The 22,954-nt window shown below is 37.5% G+C and overlaps 1 protein-coding gene across 1 annotated transcript in view; it reads right to left on the reverse strand.

The window, feature by feature from the left end:
• The window catches only part of LOC100372937 (mitoferrin-2-like), a 29,698-nt gene extending 12,757 nt beyond the window's left edge, over positions 1-16,941 (reverse strand). Inside the window, exons 1-2 of the mRNA XM_085504539.1 lie at positions 16,636-16,941; positions 8,012-8,231 (exon numbers count right to left, since the gene is read on the reverse strand). Coding sequence (XP_085360665.1) covers positions 8,012-8,231; positions 16,636-16,812 — 397 coding nt within the window. The 5' untranslated portion in view covers positions 16,813-16,941. The remainder of the gene's footprint in view (positions 1-8,011; positions 8,232-16,635) is intronic.
• Between the last annotated feature and the right edge of the window lie 6,013 nt (positions 16,942-22,954).

Consider the following 22,954-nt stretch of genomic DNA (forward strand, 5'->3'; position numbering starts at 1 on the left):
AGGGTTCAATATTGACACTGACCCATTATCTCAAGCAGGGTTCAACATTGACACTGACCCATTATCTCAAGCAGGGTTCAACATTGACACTGACCCACTATCCCAATCAGGGTTCAACATTGACACTGACCCACTATCCCAAGCAGGGTTCAATATTGACACAGACCCACTATCCCAAGCAGGGTTCAACATTATCACTGACCAGCTATCCCAATCAGGGTTCAATATTGTCACTGACCCACAATCCCAATCAGGATTCAACATTGACACTGACCCACTATCCCAATCAGGGTTCAACATTGACACTGACCCACTATCTCAAGTAGGGTTCAATATTGACACTGACCCACTATCTCAAGCAAGGTTCAATATTGACACTGACCCACTATCCCAATCAGGGTTCAATATTGACACCTGACCCACTATCCCAAACAGGGTTCAATATTGACACAGACCCACTATCCCAAGCAGGGTTCAAAATCAATATTGTCACTGACCCACTATCCAATCAGTGTTCAACATTGACACTGACCCACTATCTCAAGCAGGGTTCAATATTGACACTGACCCATTATCTCAAGCAGGGTTCAACATTGACACTGACCCATTATCTCAAGCAGGGTTCAACATTGACACTGACCCACTATCCCAATCAGGGTTCAACATTGACACTGACCCACTATCCCAATCAGGGTACAACATTGACACTGACCCACCATTCCAATCATAGCATAGCACAGAAACGGAAGCATGTAGAAACACAGAAACAGCGTGAGGCTGGTTTTGATGAGTTGTGGAAGAAGATATTTCCCTGGTTGAGGTCAACTTCAGATTGTTCAGGTATGATTTCGTAATTTTAAAAATAAAATGCCAGTAGGTGTTTATTTTGCCGATCGTAATAACACTGAACATGGTAGGCCTACACCGATTTCAATCAACATCTTAGACACGAGGCTGGTATAGACACGGCATGAAAAAAAAACATCACTCGTTACTGTCAACTATTTTTAGATTATTTATGGATATCTTCATAGATTAATGGGTACGCGTATGTTATAATTTGTCCAAGCAAAAAAAATCAAATTTTTGTATTCTTCCGGTCACATGTTGATCTGTGTGGGTATTTCCAAGATGGCGGCCTCTCAACGTCTTGCGAACGACAGCTGCTATCGTCACGAGCTATGATCGATGGAATCCCGATTTGTATACATAATTCTATCGTTACGTTTTAATTTAATAGTGACCTCATGTTTTTTTCCTCGAAATTCCCGAGTCCTTGTCATTGACCTGACAAAACCAACATGTAAACAACATGTTTTGCAGACGGTATGCTATCCATACGGCACTGGGTTCCAGACGACACAATTCAATCGTTATGTTTACATTTATTTGAACCTCAATCCTCATTGTGTTGTTTTTTTATTTTTCCCCACTAGGAGTGTTTATGCAGTTTATGCTCAAAGCACAACATGATTGCAAAGAGAGGGTCTTCTTTATGGAACAAAGTCCCGTGCACGGTACGGTCTATGACGAGTTTAACTACAGTAAGGCAGCTTATGTTTGGAGCACAGCAAAGTCAAGGCGGATTAGTTTAGACTAAGTTTTATGGAACAGTTCACATTAAATGACGATCTTGTCAAATTATGGTATATTATGTAAAGTATTATGTAATTTAAATAAAGCCTCTCATACATTTTAATACTCTCTTGTATGTTTGTTTTTGTGAAAGTGAATCCTGAAAAATATGCAAATTAGTATGCAAATTAGTCCGCCATGCTTGCCTCTGAGCCTGGGGAGAACACTGGACACTGACCCACTATCCCAAGCAGGGTTCAACATTATTACTGACTCACTATCCCAAGCAGGGTTCAACATTATTACTGACTCACTATCCCAATCAGGGTACAACATTATTACTGACTCACTATTCCAATCAGGGTTCAACATTATCACTGACTCACTATCCCAATCAGGGTTCAACATTATCACTGACTCACTATCCCAAGCAGGGTTCAACATTATTACTGACTCACTATCCCAATCAGGGTTCAATATTGACACAGACCCACTATCCCAATCAGGGTTCAACATTATCACTGACCCACTATCCCAAGCAGGGTTCAACATTATCACTGACCCACTATCCCAAGAAGGGTTCAACATTATCACTGACCCACTATCCCAAGCAGGGTTCAACATTATCACTGACTCACTATCCCAAGCAGGGTTCAACATTATCACTGACTCACTATCCCAAGCAGGGTTAAACATTATCACTGACCCACTATCCCAAGCAGGGTTCAACATTATCACTGATTCACTATCCCAAGCAGGGTTCAACATTATCACTGATTCACTATCCCAAGCAATGTTCAAAATTATCACTGACCCACTATCCCAAGCAGGGTTCAACATTATCACTGACCCACTATCCCAAGCAGGGTTCAACATTATCACTGACCCACTATCCCAAGCAGGGTTCAACATTATCACTGACCAGCTATCCCAATCAGGGTTCAATATTGTCACTGACCCACAATCCCAATCAGGATTCAACATTGACACTGACCCACTATCCCAATCAGGGTTCAACATTGACACTGACCCACTATCTCAAGTAGGGTTCAATATTGACACTGACCCACTATCTCAAGCAAGGTTCAATATTGACACTGACCCACTATCCCAATCAGGGTTCAATATTGACACCTGACCCACTATCCCTATCAGGGTTCAACATTGACACATGACCCACTATCTCAAGCAGGGTTCAATATTGTCACTGATCCTTTATTCCAAGAAGGGTTCAACATTGACACTGATCCACTATCCCAAGCAGGGTTCAATATTGACACTGACCCACTATCCCAATCAGGGTTCAACATTGACACTGACCCACTATCCCAATCAGGGTTCAACATTGACACTGACCCACTATCTCAAGTAGGATTCAATATTGACACTGACCCACTATCTCAAGCAGGGTTCAATATTGACACTGACCCATTATCTCAAGCAGGGTTCAACATTGACACTGACCCATTATCTCAAGCAGGGTTCAACATTGACACTGACCCACTATCCCAATCAGGGTTCAACATTGACACTGACCCACTATCCCAAGCAGGGTTCAATATTGACACAGACCCACTATCCCAAGCAGGGTTCAAAATCAATATTGTCACTGACCCACTATCCAATCAGTGTTCAACATTGACACTGACCCACTATTTCAAGCAGGGTTCAACATTGACACTGACCCACTATCCCAATCAGTGTTCAACATTGACACTGACCCACTATTTCAAGCAGGGTTCAACATTGACACTGACCCACTATCCCAAGCAGGGTTCAACATTGACACTGACCCACTATCCCAAGCAGGGTTCAACATTGACACTGACCCACTATCTCAAGCAGGGTTTAATATTGACACTGACCCACTATCTCAAGCAGAGTTCAAAATCAATATTGTCACTGACCCACTATCCCAATCAGGGTTCAACATTATTACTGACTCACTATCCCAAGCAGGGTTCAACATTATCACTGACTCACTATCCCAATCAGGGTTCAATATTGACACCTGACCCACTATCCCTATCAGGGTTCAACATTGACACATGACCCACTATCTCAAGCAGGGTTCAATATTGTCACTGATCCTTTATTCCAAGAAGGGTTCAACATTGACACTGATCCACTATCCCAAGCAGGGTTCAATATTGACACTGACCCACTATCCCAATCAGGGTTCAACATTGACACTGACCCACTATCCCAATCAGGGTTCAACATTGACACTGACCCACTATCTCAAGTAGGATTCAATATTGACACTGACCCACTATCTCAAGCAGGGTTCAATATTGACACTGACCCATTATCTCAAGCAGGGTTCAACATTGACACTGACCCATTATCTCAAGCAGGGTTCAACATTGACACTGACCCACTATCCCAATCAGGGTTCAACATTGACACTGACCCACTATCCCAAGCAGGGTTCAATATTGACACAGACCCACTATCCCAAGCAGGGTTCAAAATCAATATTGTCACTGACCCACTATCCAATCAGTGTTCAACATTGACACTGACCCACTATTTCAAGCAGGGTTCAACATTGACACTGACCCACTATCCCAATCAGTGTTCAACATTGACACTGACCCACTATTTCAAGCAGGGTTCAACATTGACACTGACCCACTATCCCAAGCAGGGTTCAACATTGACACTGACCCACTATCCCAAGCAGGGTTCAACATTGACACTGACCCACTATCTCAAGCAGGGTTTAATATTGACACTGACCCACTATCTCAAGCAGAGTTCAAAATCAATATTGTCACTGACCCACTATCCCAAGCAGGGTTCAACATTATTACTGACTCACTATCCCAAGCAGGGTTCAACATTATTACTGACTCACTATCCCAATCAGGGTACAACATTATTACTGACTCACTATTCCAATCAGGGTTCAACATTATCACTGACTCACTATCCCAATCAGGGTTCAACATTATCACTGACTCACTATCCCAAGCAGGGTTCAACATTATTACTGACTCACTATCCCAATCAGGGTTCAATATTGACACAGACCCACTATCCCAATCAGGGTTCAACATTATCACTGACCCACTATCCCAAGCAGGGTTCAACATTATCACTGACCCACTATCCCAAGAAGGGTTCAACATTATCACTGACCCACTATCCCAAGCAGGGTTCAACATTATCACTGACTCACTATCCCAAGCAGGGTTCAACATTATCACTGACTCACTATCCCAAGCAGGGTTAAACATTATCACTGACCCACTATCCCAAGCAGGGTTCAACATTATCACTGATTCACTATCCCAAGCAGGGTTCAACATTATCACTGATTCACTATCCCAAGCAGGGTTCAAAATTATCACTGACCCACTATCCCAAGCAGGGTTCAACATTATCACTGACCCACTATCCCAAGCAGGGTTCAACATTATCACTGACCCACTATCCCAAGCAGGGTTCAACATTATCACTGACCAGCTATCCCAATCAGGGTTCAATATTGTCACTGACCCACAATCCCAATCAGGATTCAACATTGACACTGACCCACTATCCCAATCAGGGTTCAACATTGACACTGACCCACTATCTCAAGTAGGGTTCAATATTGACACTGACCCACTATCTCAAGCAAGGTTCAATATTGACACTGACCCACTATCCCAATCAGGGTTCAATATTGACACCTGACCCACTATCCTTATCAGGGTTCAACATTGACACATGACCCACTATCTCAAGCAGGGTTCAATATTGTCACTGATCCTTTATTCCAAGAAGGGTTCAACATTGACACTGATCCACTATCCCAAGCAGGGTTCAATATTGACACTGACCCACTATCCCAATCAGGGTTCAACATTGACACTGACCCACTATCCCAATCAGGGTTCAACATTGACACTGACCCACTATCTCAAGTAGGATTCAATATTGACACTGACCCACTATCTCAAGCAGGGTTCAATATTGACACTGACCCATTATCTCAAGCAGGGTTCAACATTGACACTGACCCATTATCTCAAGCAGGGTTCAACATTGACACTGACCCACTATCCCAATCAGGGTTCAACATTGACACTGACCCACTATCCCAAACAGGGTTCAATATTGACACAGACCCACTATCCCAAGCAGGGTTCAAAATCAATATTGTCACTGACCCACTATCCAATCAGTGTTCAACATTGACACTGACCCACTATTTCAAGCAGGGTTCAACATTGACACTGACCCACTATCCCAATCAGTGTTCAACATTGACACTGACCCACTATTTCAAGCAGGGTTCAACATTGACACTGACCCACTATCCCAAGCAGGGTTCAACATTGACACTGACCCACTATCCCAAGCAGGGTTCAACATTGACACTGACCCACTATCTCAAGCAGGGTTTAATATTGACACTGACCCACTATCTCAAGCAGAGTTCAAAATCAATATTGTCACTGACCCACTATCCCAATCAGGGTTCAACATTATTACTGACTCACTATCCCAAGCAGGGTTCAACATTATCACTGACTCACTATCCCAATCAGGGTTCAATATTGACACTGACCCACTATCCCAATCAGGGTTCAACATTATCACTGACCCACTATCCCAAGCAGGGTTCAACATTATTACTGACTCACTATCCCAAGCAGGGTTCAACATTATTACTGACTCACTATCCCAATCAGGGTTCAATATTGACACTGACTCACTATCCCAAGCAGGGTTCAACATTATCACTGACTCACTATCCCAATCAGGGTTCAACATTATTACTGACTCACTATCCCAAGCAGGGTTCAACATTATTACTGACTCGCTATCCCAATCAGGGTTCAATATTGACACTGACCCACTATTCCAATCAGGGTTCAACATTATCATTGACCCACTATCCTAAGCAGGGTTCAACATTATCACTGACTCACTATCCCAAGCAGGGTTCAACATTATCACTGACCCACTATCCCAAGCAGGGTTCAACATTATCACTGATTCACTATCCCAAGCAGGGTTCAACATTATCACTGATTCACTATCCCAAGCAAGGTTCAACATTATCACTGACCCACTATCCCAAGAAGGGTTCAACATTATCACTGACCCACTATCCCAAGCAGGGTTCAACATTATCACTGATTCACTTTCCCAAGCAGGGTTCAACATTATCACTGCCTCACTATCCCAAGCAGGGTTCAGCATTATCACTGATTCACTATCCCAATCAGGGTTCAACATTATTACTGACCCACTATCCCAAGCAGGGTTCAACATTATTACTGACTCACTATCCCAATCAGGGTTCAATATTGACACTGATTCACTATCCCAAGCAGTGTTCAACATTATCACTGATTCACTTTCCCAAGAAGGGTTCAACATTATCACTGACCCACTATCCCAAGCAGGGTTCAGCATTATCACTGATTCACTATCCCAATCAGGGTTCAACATTATCACTGACCCACTATCCCAAGCAGGGTTCAACATTATTACTGACCCACTATCGTAATCAGTGTTCAACATTGTTGTTCAACATTCAACATCACTCATGGCTTCATGAGAGATAATATTTATATCAAATTCATAAACAAGCAGCCTGTCGGCTGATATAGTTCCGCTGTTAGCAATGCACATTACAATTAAAGAACTGAAGATATCATTAGAAAATAAACAATATGTAAATGTATAGTATCAAAGCAATCAGACTTGCTGTTTTTAACAAGAATTCGAAAATATCACTTTTCACCAAAAATGACAAAAATATTCATTAAAATTAGAGAATTGAAGACATCATCATGAAATGAACAAAATTACAAAAATATTCACCAAAATAAGAGAATTAAAATTAAAATATCCTAACAAAATGAACAAACCTGAGAGATGTACACATGTAGTACCTATATATGTAATATCAAAGCAATTGGACTTGCGGTTTTTAACAAGAAGTTGAAAATATAAATTTTTACCAAGAATGATAGAAATATTCATCAAAATTAGAGAATTAAATGCAGCAATAACAATCATCTTTTCATGACAGCAGAATTTTATATTGCAGTATTTTTTTCAATCAAACATACCCATATTTGATTGGACCAACAAATTTATTTACCCCCGGTAAATGCACGTATGATACCATTTATTGAATTGAACGTCAAGAAATGGACAGACTCATAGATGCATAAAATTTACAAGCCTTATTTTCAGACTCTGTCAAACAAGACTATAAAATCGGAGGCCAGACTAGATTTTGATGCATACAACTGTAGCACTATTTAACTATTAGTAAGATTGGTAAGATAAAAAGCTTCAGACAAATAAATGTGTGCATACTAGCCAGACAGCAACACAGGTGAATTTTAAATAACCTTGCTGAATCAAATTCACGAGAGACAAAGATTCAATGAGATTATAGCCTTTGTGTATTTCTGCCACTTACCATTGGCTAAAGGATTATGTCCAGGTCTCTCACTTAACAACTTTTTCATCTTCTCATAAGTTGCAAAATAGAGGGCATGTGAGGGTCCAGCACCAATGGCTACAATATTGACCCCTCGTATAGTCCTAAACATACCCTCTTCTTTTATTATTGTTGAAAATGCATGCATGATATTCCTATAATTAGCCTTGGCATGAGGTTGTAAATTCTGCATCCTTGTCTGCAAGAAAACAAACAATATTTGCTTTTAAGGCATAGAGCAGCAAATCTTACAAGACATATATTGATATCACTTCAACTCATTGAAGTTACATTCCAAACTTATTCATATAGGTCTATTAGGTCTAGAGACGACATGCATGATGTGAAATATTTGATGATCTGAATTTCTGTGAATTGTAGGAACATTCAAATAGAGGAGACAACAGGACGTTTTTTTATTCATTTTCAAACTGAAACAATTTTACTACACTAACAGAGTAGTCCATCGTCTAATGGTGATGGAAAACAACTAACAAGTGTTTTGTTTTCAATGGCATGCCTTTTCAATGACCTCATATGAGCCATACTGCATATCTACTGTATACTGTCATCTATTTACTCATGCACATCGCAATTGCAGTCAAGATTTGTTTTCAGTCTCTAAAATCGCGAGGCTAACCTGTTTTGTTAAAGTGTTGAAAAGAAAAATAGACAATGGTGGTAAGACTTGAAAAAAGGCTTTTAACAAGAGAAACAAAATATATGTATCAAAATTTTGGGAAGGGCAACTTGTTACTACATGAATGTGAAAAAAATATCCCCCCCCAAAGATTACAAAAATAGTAAGTTGCTACTTATGGGTTTTTACACAGAAATAATGAAAATTTTGTGATTGCAGCACAAATTTATTTTTGCTTGGTTGGCCATCATAGAGACAAACATTTGCACACGAGTACTGGGTGCATATGTATTAAGGTTCTCAGAACTGGACTGCAACACATAATAGTTGTGTTCACGTTACACGAAGTACGGGCTAAGATTTAAGCTGATTTAGGCTTATCTAGCATATTTGCATTTCGGCTAGACCCAATTGCGTCCACGCACAGGGAGGGCCAGTCGTTAGCTATTTACAAACGAAAAACGGATGACACGCGCAAGGTTCTATTTCTGCTGCTGACATGTTTCGTTTCGCACAGGAACGCGAGAGAAGACGGACCCAACTTATTTGGATGCACAGAAACAGTATACAACGGGCGTAAGAGAATACAGAGTTTTATTAATGCATGTCGTACACAGCGAACCAAATTTATTTTGTCTACAATTGGAGCTGCTGTATGCTCTACTACAGCGACCCGATCAGTGTGGAAGCGAGCGCGGAGTAGTGACTGGTGGAAAAGAGTCGTTATACGAACATGGGACAATTTTCACACCCAAAGGTCACCACAGAGGGCGCTTAGCCCTGGGCTAAACGTTCGCGCATACTTCGTTGGCCCGTGCTAAGGGTCTAGACCGCGCCTTAAATTCGAATCAGATTTAACCCGTAATTAGCATTCCTTAGCCCGTGCTAAGCGTTCACGCACGTTTTCTTAGCACGGGCTAAGGAATTTGACCTCTTAGCCCGTGCTAAGGAGCTGTGTGTGAACGCAACTATTGATGCTTCTGGGGATTAGTGTTTTCAGCTTATTTGAACTACAAGGGGTTTTGCATTACAAACATTGCACAATGTTAAAGTGATTACCAGCACTCATTCAGTGTTCTCCCCAGAAATAGTTCATAGAGTCGGGGCTAATTTGCATAATAATTAGCATAAATTAACATATTGTTTGTCATATGGAGAAATAAAACAAAACCAGTTTTTTTCCTTTTTTTCTATTTATTTTATGTATACAATTATTGCACTGCATGTTTAGTATTGCAAATGTCCTGCAGAAATACTGAGTTTTCTGTTCTTTTGCTTGGCCCAGCAATCAGCAACTTTATAAAACCCTGTTCAGTCCCAGTAAATTAAACATGGGGTTGATTATTCTCATTGCTTGTCTTCCGTTTCTGTTGTTTTCCTTTTAAGTACAACAACTGTTACGAGTCATGATACTTACGCTACTATGTTCGAGCAATAATAGTTTTTCTGGCTGAAATTATCCATCTTTATGTATTTTTGTTAATCATCGATGTTGTCTGTTCAACACAATTGTGAACAATTCGAGACAACGGAGGTCTGAATTACGAATTGTCGCCATTGTTATACCACGTAAAATTGAGGCTTTTCTTCCAAGAAATAACACAAGTGTCACTCCAATTTCCACACGTTTCTTGATTAGAATTCCCGATTTCTTGATAAATATATTATTTTCAATTATGCTTCACTTAATTCATCCGAATCTGAGCACGATATGCGATCCAAGTGGGAAGTTCACGCTCGCTGGATCTTACGTGGGTGACGCCATCTTGGATTCACAATCACGAGGTCAAAATTGTTTACATCATAAATATGTATTTTTTCACATTTTGATCTCAAAAAACAAATACAATATCAAAAATACAGACAAAAATCAAAACTTAGAATAGTACTACTACATTTCTAAAAATAATAATGAAAATACGTTTCGTACACACCGGAAACATGTGGCTTTTGATCCCAAGTGTGACTATATCATTTGCATATGAATATACGTTTGGCAAAGAGCGTTTGACACCGGGGCTTACGGCTTTGTCTTTATAGAACTGCTTTGTTTTTTTAAAACGATATCCAACCAATGAGAAACAACAGGGGATTATCCCGGGAAATTGGCATTAATACAATGCATTTGTAGATTTAACTAGTTAGCCAGGAAACTTACAGTCTGCGAGAGACTGAAGATATCAGATCACGGGATAAATAATAGCATCGCGGAGGAAACACATAGCGTCGCAGGCAAATCCGATCGCGTCGGGGCCCGAGACGCTGTTTTGGCCTGCGGAGAACACTGTTCATTAGCATAGCCACACCTCTAATAAATAATTGCCCAGGGCGACTGAATTGGACCTTTTTGAAGGCACAAAATCAATTCTGTAGGTCTCTTGTCTAGGGTTGTTGTGGGAGAGGCTTCCATAAGCCTAACATCAATACAGATGGTACTATCATTTATTTAAGAAATTATAAACAATATTAATTACATAAGAAAAACGAGACTGGAATCAGAATAATCCAAATTGAACTTCAGTGAAGCGTTATTATCCATTGCTACATCAGATTCTTTCAGTTTTCTCCTAATATTTGAACAGATGTCAACATACATGTATGGTTATGAATATAACTATTTGTATTTATAGTCCACCTTGCTTCACTGACCTTATTACTAAGAATTAAAGAATTCATGGAAGAAACTTAGTGATCCTCACAAGAAGTTAATCTAGAGAGGATTAACCAAAATGCTTATTAGAGCAGTTAGGTGTTTAAACAAGCAGCCTATCAGTCCATATGTAGTACCTATATATGTAATATCAATGCAATCGGACTTGCGGTTTTTAACAAGAAGTTGAAAATATCACTTTTTACCAAAAATGACAAAAATATTCACCAAAATTAGAGAATTGAAGATATCATTATGAAATGAACAAATCTGAGAGAGGTCCACATGTAGTACCTATATATGTAATATCAAAGCAATTGCACTTGCGGTTTTTAACAAGAAGTCGAAAATATCACTTTTTACCAAAAATGACAAAAATATTCACCAAAATTAGAGAATTAAAGATATCATTACAAAATGAACAAATCTGAAAGAGGTCCACATTAAGTACCTATATATGTAATATCAAAGCAATTCCTAATTTTCGAGTTGATAGTTTTCTACGGAATTCCGCTAGAGGGCGCATCCAAAATACCCGGATGACGAGCCTGAGTGGGGTTGTTTTTATTGAAGTTCTGTATTCTTACATGCGTAAATCAATAGATTGGAAAAGTAAAAAAGTTCCAGAACTCCGCAAATTTCTTCAGGATCGTGGTATAACTTGCAGCAATGTTCGTAAAGCTAAACTTTTTGAACTTGTTGAGTTAGCAAACGAGTTAAATGTTCGCCAAGAGTCAAACAATCGTCGTCGTACTGTAAAACACAGTGAGTCGACGATACATGTAACTCTGGTAGATCCGTGTAACGTAAAAACTTGGCAAAAAAACCTTCATACTTTGCCTTTGTTTGAAATAGCTGATATGTTCGCATATTTGTTGCATCGAAGTGACTGGTCAACAGCCATACTGAAAGAATATCGACTTGATATAGTAATGGTTATTTACTTTCCGTAAAGCTTCATCATGTGCAGAATACAGAATTTATTTTCATTATGGCAGAGTGTATTCGGCAATGATCCATGAAGGAAAATCCTTACAAGCCATGGTTTATTATTAAATCAAACTCTAAAATAGTTTCTGGTGTTTGTAACTGTGTAGTGTAAGTTTCATTTAATATGATTCACCAGGCGATCAGTTCAGGATTCTGAACAAGAAGATCAATGTGGGAATCGGCAAGGAGCGAATTTTCCATCAAATCTGGCTCAATGTTTTCGTTTACGCTCGTCTCGGGAAGCTGACAGAGTCTTCGTTTTTCAATCGATGTATAACTGCGGTTCAAAGACGGCTGTCTCTAGTTATTAAACTAAAAAAATACTGGCGCAGGATGGAAAATGCCGTGAACAAACCCAGGAATATAGTTTGGCGTACACTCAGGTTCCCGACAACGCATTCGAATCCACTGGCGTTAAGTATACAGTATATTGCTTACAGCAGACGCCGCTCAAATTTCAACCCCACCACGAACGTTGAGTGGACTGTCATCCGGGTACTTTGAGAACGCCCTCTATCGAATTTCGTGAGAAAATTAGTAACTCGGAAATTAGGAATTGCACTTGCGGTTTTTAACAAGAAGTCGAAAATATCACTTTTTACCAAAAATGACAAAAATATTCACCAAAATTAGAGAATTGAAGATATCAACATGAAATGAACAAACCTAAGAGAGGTCTACCCAAGGTACATATACACCAAGTATCAAAACATTCAGGCTTGTAGTTTTCAAGAAGAAGTCGAAAAAGTAAAACATTGACACGAACGACGACGGACAATCACTCATATGATAAGCTCCGCTCGACAAAGTCGACAGCGGAGCTAAAAAAACAAGCCATGTGCATGTGTGATATGGGAGTCTCATAGAAAATTAAATGAGTTGGGAGTACAATGTGGTTTTAAATATACATTACAGGTATTGACTAGCACTGTCAATGTATTAGCACCAATATATTTTTGAGTATGGTGACAAATATGGATTTACAAAGAACAGTGATATGTTGAAAAGAGTTTAAGCCTCTTGTGACAAAAGATTAGATTATTGCAGGTATAAGAGTATGAGGACAGGTTACATTTCTTGGTCTGTCTACTGGGAATGTGCACAGGAATATTATCCAGATAAATTAAATGTACATGTATATCACTAGATAAAATTGGGACAAAACAAGTAATTTTTTCAAGCTTTAGTTTTCATGTAAAATACAAGGCTGGACACAAGAAAGTGCAGCTTTATATTTACCAGCTTGATCGGAGCCGACAAAGGAAATAGCTTTAATTGCTGGATTATCACAGATAATGTTTACAGCACTCACCACTTATGGCTCAGACAATTTAAAATTGTTCAAGAATATGTTAGACATATTAATGTTTATTGAAACAGATCTGAGAAGGATTCTTATTTGTATGACAATGTGTGTTCCTAACTAAACTAATACCCTATATCAATGTAGCACAGAAAAAGAAATTAGGTGTTTGGCTAGGTGGCAAAATGTTAATACAAATACTTCATTTCAAGGTACTCATTGGTATACATCATCTGTTAGAATAGCCTAACACTCCTGGTAATATATACAAAAGATGGGCAGGCCATTCCAATTGCCTTTCCCCATGATGCAATGGTACAATGAATCCCAGGGACCAAGAAAATAATGAGATCATTCTACCAAAAAGTTTAGAGAAAACTGCTCAACACTACCACAGAATGAAAATAGTCAGCATTGTTGGTCTTAATGTATTTTACTCTGATTTTCAATGACAAATATCACCAAATTTTGCTTTTTGATAAACAGTACAGTTGAGGCTGAACAGGCATTTTTTTCAAAAACTTAATACGACTCACGAGTGTTTCGAGACTCACTAAAGCCAGCTTGATTGATTGAAGTTGATTGAAAAGTTACACTTGGACTGCAATGTAGGATGAACAAATTAGACTAGTTACCTAGAAGGTAATGGTATGCTTCTATCAAGTTATTTTACTATGGTCAATGGAAACTGTTTTTAAAATGATATTTGCGCATTTTGACATTTTTTTTCGAAAAGTATGTTACAGTGAACAAAAAAATTTATATAGTTATTGCAGGAAAATTAATTATTGACAAATATTGACAATAAATATAGTTTGGTCAGGTGACTTTAATAACTCCATATCTTATCTTACTATATTGATAACAAAAGTTGTTAAATCATTTGACTTTTGCATCAGACGTTTGAACCACGTCTTCTACACATTACTCGACATCTCACAGTGAACGGAAAACCACACATTGAGAAACCTTGTAATTTTTGCTATATATGTTGGCAATGATAATTTCACAGCATTTGCAGGAACTAATATTCTTAATACTGGCATCACTAACCCTCAGATTTACAGATTCAAATAAAATGGCTTTCTAAGACTAGTGAAAATAATTAATTAGTTAATGAAAACAAAAAAAGTTTTATAAAGGTTGCCAAGGCAACGCTGAATTATATTAAATTTATAAATATACTACTAACTTCAATTGCAAGAAATGTAATATCATGACCGACTGCAAACCTTGACATATGGTAGCAAAATGAATAGAAATGATATAAATGTAAGTTCCTATACATCTACAAGGCGGGTTTAAATTTCTTGACTATGCTCAGAGAGAAATTAATTAAATCACAGTGTAATTTGAGGCTTAAGAAATTCTCTTTCGTGAAATTTTGTCTTCATTTTTTCCATAAAATCATCAAAATGCAAACATACCTAGCAGCAAAAATTAAATTGTTTACAGTGTATTACTTATAAACAAACTAATGTCTACATGGATGACAGCTGCATGTGATTTGTATCAGAACAACACATTATTCACACACAGTACAAGTACGCCTGAGACTGGGAGTTAATGAAAATTCTTCTAGGGTTCTACAACACAGAGTGTCAGTGATTTTCTTCACATTTAAACAGTTTACAGTAACAACATTAGTCTCAATGTATTTTTCTTTTAGGGAAACATTTTCAAAATGAACATTTTTAACATGGCAAATATTGTCATATATACAGTCATAAATTCCTACAGTTTTTGAGCACTGAAAAGACGCATTTTGTTCTCAATGCAACACCAGAATTATGCATGACCCCCTAAAGGTCACACATCCTGAAGACTTTGGAGGGTATTGTTGTCCACAAATACCAATAGTTTCTGATATTAGACCTCAATTTATGTCATGTTTTTGTTAAACAGTTTTTTTAAACGTCAATGACAACTTCTTGCATTTTGGTGCAAAATAACTGAGAACATTTCATTGAAAGATATCAAATTTATTGCAGAAAGTACCTGAATAAGGTATGAATGGAATATGAATAATATATATAGAAAGCAATAGCACACATTGTTTTTTTTACAGGATTGCACAGGATAACAATTGAGATTCAATAAGGTCACTGACACACTATATGTCCTACATTTTCATTTAGGGATCAACCTTTATCCTTTTGAAGGGAGGGTTGTCACAACAAGTTATTTTTTTCTGACGATGGATCTCAATTCTCATGCATGCCGTTTTTTCGCTGGTTATTTGTTTGTTTAAACAAAAAATTGTTCATACTGTTATGGTCGAAATGAGATTGCTAAATATCAACATGTCAAAATGTCACATGTAGTGGTAGCTTCTTAAAATTTTAATGTCACATGTAGTGGTAGCTTCTTAAAATTTCATTTCATCATGTTGACATTTCTACTAAACATTGATTGCAATGTTGGCACAGCTTCACATTAGAAACAAAGCCCACAAACTCACCAATAGATAACATGACTGTAGATTTAATCAAGGATAGGTTCCTACCTTGGCTATTTGTCCTGTCATTGTTTTCTAATCATAGGGTTAAATTAAGGGTTAGGGGCGGTAGATACAAAGAAAATTACTGATAATCCATCTATACTAACTTTAAAGAATTTTTTTTTTAGAAAATGAGGCAACCACCGTTCTCTTCCGAAGTTATAATTGTCTGTCCCTTACCCGGCCGGTTATGTGGCCATCTTGTTTGTGACTATCCATATCATGCTTTCGCGACCTACTTTATGTAACTCGCTTTCCTAATATTACTCGTGTTCACTCAAAGAACGCAACACCGTGACAGTTTTATAATAACCCTGCAAACACTGATATTGGCGTATATATTCACAGCAACTGCCTAGCCAAAAAAATCCAAGTTACCGCCTGTGGTTTGTACCGGAAAGAATACAGTCCAAGTCGCTACTAATCAGTCACATTTTTCGATCTTGTTATATATTTTTGGACACAGTTTTATGTTTTAAAATACATTATTGTGTCTCAGTATTGAAATCAGTCCACTTACTTTAACACAGTCAACTGGGTACATTACGCAATGTTCCATTAGTCCAGCCATCGCACCAGCAATCATATGTGTGGCGGTTGTCGTTGCCGGTGGCAAGCTTTCGTACGAGTGATCGCCATCGTCGTCGTCGAGCAACATTCTGCTAAGAATTGAAGGTTTCTGTTCGATAAATGCCATGTTGTTGTCTTCATTTAAATCGATTGTATTTCATGTGATTCACTGTCGCCCACAATCCGGCCGACAGGCTTTACCGTTTACGTAGCTGGAACAAATACCAGAACCAACTTTCGATACGGGCTTGGTGAGCTAAGTGAACACGGAGAAGCTTTGTTAACTTTGCATTCGTTTTGGGATATTTCCGAATTCTGATTCACTGTATTCAAAACCTCGAGTCTGAAAGTATTTGTCTTTTTATATTTACCTTATAATTGTCTGTTTACTGTTGTTATGCTATTTCATAAATAATTAAATACATAATCTAAAAATTGTGTTGATAACTAACAACCGAAACTCGTCAAATACCCAGGACAATCGAAATACACATCGCTTGCTACAGATCCGAATATGAAATAGTGCCTGGAGTCGAATTTGCAGATAACAGTATCACACAGTGTCAAATGTCACACACTGGTCATGTGATATGTATTGGCAAATGGGAGTTCTACATTACGCCACGGTATATAACCGTGATTACATATCATATATGCATGTAAATACAAAACTAAACCGGACCGGAAGTTAAAGCACTAATTTCTTCAATTGAATAAAGAATTCATTTTCCCACCATATATGCCGCCAAATTTTCTCAAACTTTGTTTGTTCACTCCAGAAAGTTACATAATGTTTACATGTGTAATTCTTTTGAGTAGCGTATGTACATGAACTGCTGTACATTTACGCTAATACACTAATTTAAAATTTCTAGTATTATTATATTAGAAGCAGCAATATAACAGACCATCAAATTGATTATCCAACCACGGTGTCTATATCACCGGGACAGATCCATAATCCAAAATTACTCAAACAATAAACACACGATTGACGAACATACACAAATCAGTGACAAAAATACATACTGGCCGAAATATTTACAACCAAGAAGTTCATTGATACCAACAAAATGTTTAAAATTAATAACTACAAGCGATGAAGCATTAGAAACATCGAGAGTGGGGAGGGCAAATTTCCTTTTTTTTTTTAAATATGTTTGTGGCATATGCGACACATTTATGCGTGGATGAATTAAGATGTTTCCAACGATAGATTGTTGAATTATACTATACTGTCTATGATTCAATAAACCTGTAAGTAAGTAAGTAAGTAAGTAAGTAAGTGAGTAAGTAAGTAAGTAAGTAAGTAAGTAAGTAAGTAAGTAAGTAAGTAAGTAAGTAAGTAAGTAAGTGAGTGAGTGAGTAAGTGAGTGAGTGAGTGAGTGAGTGAGTGAGTGAGTGAGTGAGTGAGTGAGTGAGTGAGTGAGTGAGTGAGTGAGTGAGTGAGTGAGTGAGTGAGTGAGTGAGTGAGTGAGTGTGTGAGTGAGTGAGTGAGTGAGTGAGTGAGTGAGTGAGTGAGTGAGTAAGTAAGTGAGTAAGTAAGTAAGTAAGTAAGTAAGTAAGTAAGTAAGTAAGTATTTATTGCTATCGTATCCCATTTGAGATCTTGACATAAAATACAATAAAGTCAAATACATGTAATAACAAATAAAAGGAAATACTAATAATACTGTAAATAAATGAAATAAATACATATCTCAAATTAAGAAATAGTAAAGGAATAATTGTAATATAATGTAAATAAATTTGTAATTGTTGTGTTTTTGTGGCAGCTGGTACTGAAGTTATTGTTTGATTTGTTGCTCTCTAGGCATAAAACAAGTATAAAAGTGTTTTGAAATGTCTTTAATTGTTTGATCGTTTTTATTATTTAATATGTTTATTAATGTCTCTCCATGCATTTTATGTTTAGTAAAAAAGCTGGTTCTTTCTTTATCACATAGCTGGCACGTGAACATGTTTGTGACCTTTGTACTCCGAATACCCCTGCCAACCATTGTAATATGTACATGATGTGCAATGTCCAACATACAAAGAAGAATGGTCGAATAAAAACAACCTTTACATAATACACATATATAGTTATGTATTTTACTGTTATTTTGAATTATAACCAGTAGAATAACTGACATTACAGTATTTTAAAACACTCACTTGGCACAAACTATAACTTGAGTGAGTTTTACCCATAAACACGTTTTGTTGATTATAAATTAACTACTAGTACACTGTTCACGTGCCAAGAAACTATACTCCAAACAATAGTCACGTGAACTTTTGATTAAAAAAACAGGACGCACAGCACGTTGAATGACGTAACTGGAGAAGACACGCGACAGTCGTTTTATTTCTGCCAAGGGCATGGCACTCCAGTCGTTTAGATGGTTACGGTATTATAGTAGTACCATGGAACTATAATACTTCCATGGTACCGTAGTACTTATGGTTAGAGTTATGGGGTTGGGTATACTAGGTCTGCTACAATAACTCAATATTTAAACTCGTGAATATCCGCTATTGGGTAGCCTAAAATTAGTATTTTTTTATATAATGCCAGACTTTTTTATTCCTTGTTTTTCGAGTTTTTATAAGTCAATTTTTTGAGGAGGGCGAGAAAAAATAAAATTAAGAAGTTTTTCTGGGAATACGTTAGATGTCTGTATACGATATTGTATACCCCTAAATGCGTAACGAGCCCGGCCAAAATATTTCCTCCTAAGGCCAGACATTTATTATCCCTTGTTTCGCGAACCCGCCAAATGAACAGGAGCCGAAAATGAAATAAAAATTAAATTTTATTTCAGCGTAATTTCTCGCGCCCGCCGACTTGTGAGTGCAAAAAATTGCTAAAAATAATTATTTTTATCTTCATTTTTTACCGCCCGCCGCCTAACAAATCTAAGTTGCATTTTCATGGGAGTGTCATGATCAAAGTACCGAAGTCTCGCACATATCTATACTTTGTGCGCGTTGGTTAACAGTAAATCTCTGTGTGCTGCTTGCGACTACTAGCCGAACATAGCGGCGGCGTGCGGTTAGTTGTGACACGCCTTGAAACTCTGTCGTCAAAAACCGAGAAATCCCTCATTAATGCCGAGAATTGTGCCGACATTGCCAACCAGATTATACATAGAATACAATTTTATTTTATTTCTTCTCTACGATCAATGATCTCACTTACAATTCCTTGAGAATCACACAAATCTAATAGAGAAAAAGAATTAATTTTATTTTTTTCCGCCCTCCTCAAAAAAATTGACTTATAAAAACTCGAGAAACAAGGAATAAAAAAAGTCTGGCCTAATTTGTCGATCATTAGAAATTCCGGTTAGGCGGCAGTAGAAAAATTGTGCTATGCTAATTGTTTTTTCTTGGTAAATTTGCTGCATTCCTCCCCCCACTTCTGCCATTGTACCGAGTGTCTAATGGTTCTAATTACTTGATTTCTTCTTTCAAAGTTCTTGCGTACCCGAGATTCAGTCGAGTGCTACAAGAATATAGATACATTTTAGATTTTCAATTAAAAGAAATGTATGGTTCCCAACAATCAAGTGACATTGGTGTCGTCTGAGCTCAACTCTGCAGCAGAAACGTGTCCACAATTCCATGATATCCGCAAAAACTTCTGAATGCATGTTAAAAAGGAGAATTCACTCCTACCACTTTTTCAAGTGAGCTCCAACAAATCAAAATCAAGTCGTCGACATCCCCTGGGCCGGGCGTTATCTCTGAGTTTCTGAAAAAGTAAAAGTTTGTTTATAATCAATTTGGCGTAGTTAGTCATATTATTCCTCAGCTCCTGAGAGCGAGGTTATTTGTAGATACGTTGGCGATCGCTGCTGTGTCTGCGGAAGTACTATGGGAGATTGCATGATGGGAGTGAAAAGTCTTTTGATCAGTAAGATAATTTTAGAAAAGTGAAAAATTGAGTGACTGTGAAATAAAGGTTGGTTTTAAATATAAAATATCATGGAATCTGGATGAAATAATGAAAGGAAATTGAGCGGGTATGAAAGTAAATGTGGCAAGAATGCAAGGTCAGAATCCGGGGGTCAAAATACGTCACAATACATCCATCATCATCCATCGGCTGTCAACAACTATGGATGCGGTAAAAGTCTTGATTTGCAGTTTGCGTGAATGGCCGGGAAAAATCATGCCAATTCTGTGCTTCAGTAAGAGTATTTGCTCCTTTTTGTTCAATGGAAATTAATTCAAGTAATGCTGTGAAAGGACATTTCCTTCTAGTAAACAAAACAACCCAGGAACGTTTATCTTGAGAAATTGAGAAGACGAAAATCTCTTGGGACAGTCGTTGTTGTGAAACAATGGACATAATTCACCAGGGTATCAAGGGTAGTTTTGATTATTAAAAAAGGGAAACTGCTGCTATATTTAAAAGCAACAAATGTCAATGTCATTGACCACAGTAATTCTAAATCGATGTTGGTTTTAATTGATGTTGCCTGGTGTAGCAAGTAATAACATTACGATGTTTTTGAGTTTAATAGTAAATTATTAATATTAAGAAATTAATAGTAAATGGTAGACCCCCTTTTGATTAACATCAACTAGTATAACCTGGTTGACAACAATGAAATTCTAACAACAAGGCAATTAGGACAAATTAATAAAAATATACAAACATCATTTATATCAACTTTGAAAAGTGAATTACAAAACGGCAATTAATCAAACCAAAATGAAATATAAATAAATTAAGAACATACAGAGAATTAAAAAACAATTTTGCTTTTGAAACCTACCTTGTTACCCTGCAAAATATTGTGACTGACAGACACAACGGAATACCCCTTGCTAATAGATTATGTAACCTTTGTGATCAGACTCAAGTAGAAGATGAATATCACCTAATGATGTCATGCAAAAGTTGTATCCCCGATAGAAATGTCTTATTTGAAATGGCAAAAACCAAAATTTGTCGCCAAAGACACAATTCATAGCCTTGCTAAACAACAGTGGTCTAACACTCCCTGTAGCAAGGTGTCTAAAGAAATGTTTTGAAATAAGACAGCAACCCCAGTGACAATTTTCGTTCACAGTTAAGTTTTGCATTTTTTCTATCTTTTTATTGTATAATAATTTAGTCTTAATATTTTCTTTCTCTGTTACAGTAATGTATTAGCTTATTTTTTTGTATGTTTTTATTTTATATTATTTGTTTAATTTTTTTTAACCTTTTATTCCTTCTTAAACATTTGTAGCCATTGCCAATACCTCCGGGGAATGTGCAAGTGTTAATAAAATTAATATTATTTAATTAATGACCCCGCACATTATTGATTGGCCTTGGCTAGTTGAAGCGGTTTTTAAATGGGCGACTCAAGACTTTTCATTCGGGTTAATACAACGCTTACATGTTACTGTCTGGAAAGTTTAATGTCTTGTTTGTATTTGCACAATGTGAAAGAGGGGTTTATTGTCAAAATGTACTAGTACATGGGTGGTTGTATGCATATTGAACTATACAAAATTTGAATTATGTCACCAAACTGTACGTTTTGACGACTCGTATGCAATTGTACTTCTGATATACTCGAAGTGAATCTCAGCACTGTACTTTTTATAAATGTTATGGTTCGGTTAATAATTTCCTGGAAACTGTGCAGAAAATCACAGACTTTCATTATTTTTTGTTCATAGTTTTTTCTAAATTTCAGTTTTTATTGTTCATAATTATTTACAGCAATAACACTTGTTTTCTGTTGTGAAACCATTTCCAGTTATTATGAATGTGTACATGACAGCTTTCCCCCACACAATAAGACATGTATGGATATGTGCGAGTATGTTTGTTGGGTTAATATGCCACTTCTTTATATCCCACAATGTCTTGTAATTCTAACTAACTACTATTTCGCAAATTTGCGTAGCCTTGCTTCTACTCCCATATTGTCCTTAACAGTGAAGGTTAATACAGATATATTGTAAATTACACGGAGGTAATACTACAATACATTTCCCTTTACATTCCCTTGTATTACATAACAGTCTTTGAGCTGAGGCAGTTATGGTTCTACAACCATCACCAGTTCTCTTGTTGCTAGTTGTGTTTAGTCTTTGAGTGCGATAGCAGGGCAATGCACTACAAATCACCTGACACTTTCTCGCTCCGAGTATCAGGGATCCGACCCCATAACCTCCTGCTGACCCGTCGTCGAGTCAGTTCATAGTACATGTACATCATACGGGACACCGCGCCTACGTGCATTTTGAAGCACGAACACTGTATAAATTATTCGAAC

This window comes from Saccoglossus kowalevskii, chromosome 10 (assembly GCF_978046115.1).
Source record: "Saccoglossus kowalevskii chromosome 10, keSacKowa6.1, whole genome shotgun sequence".
NCBI lineage: Eukaryota > Metazoa > Hemichordata > Enteropneusta > Harrimaniidae > Saccoglossus > Saccoglossus kowalevskii.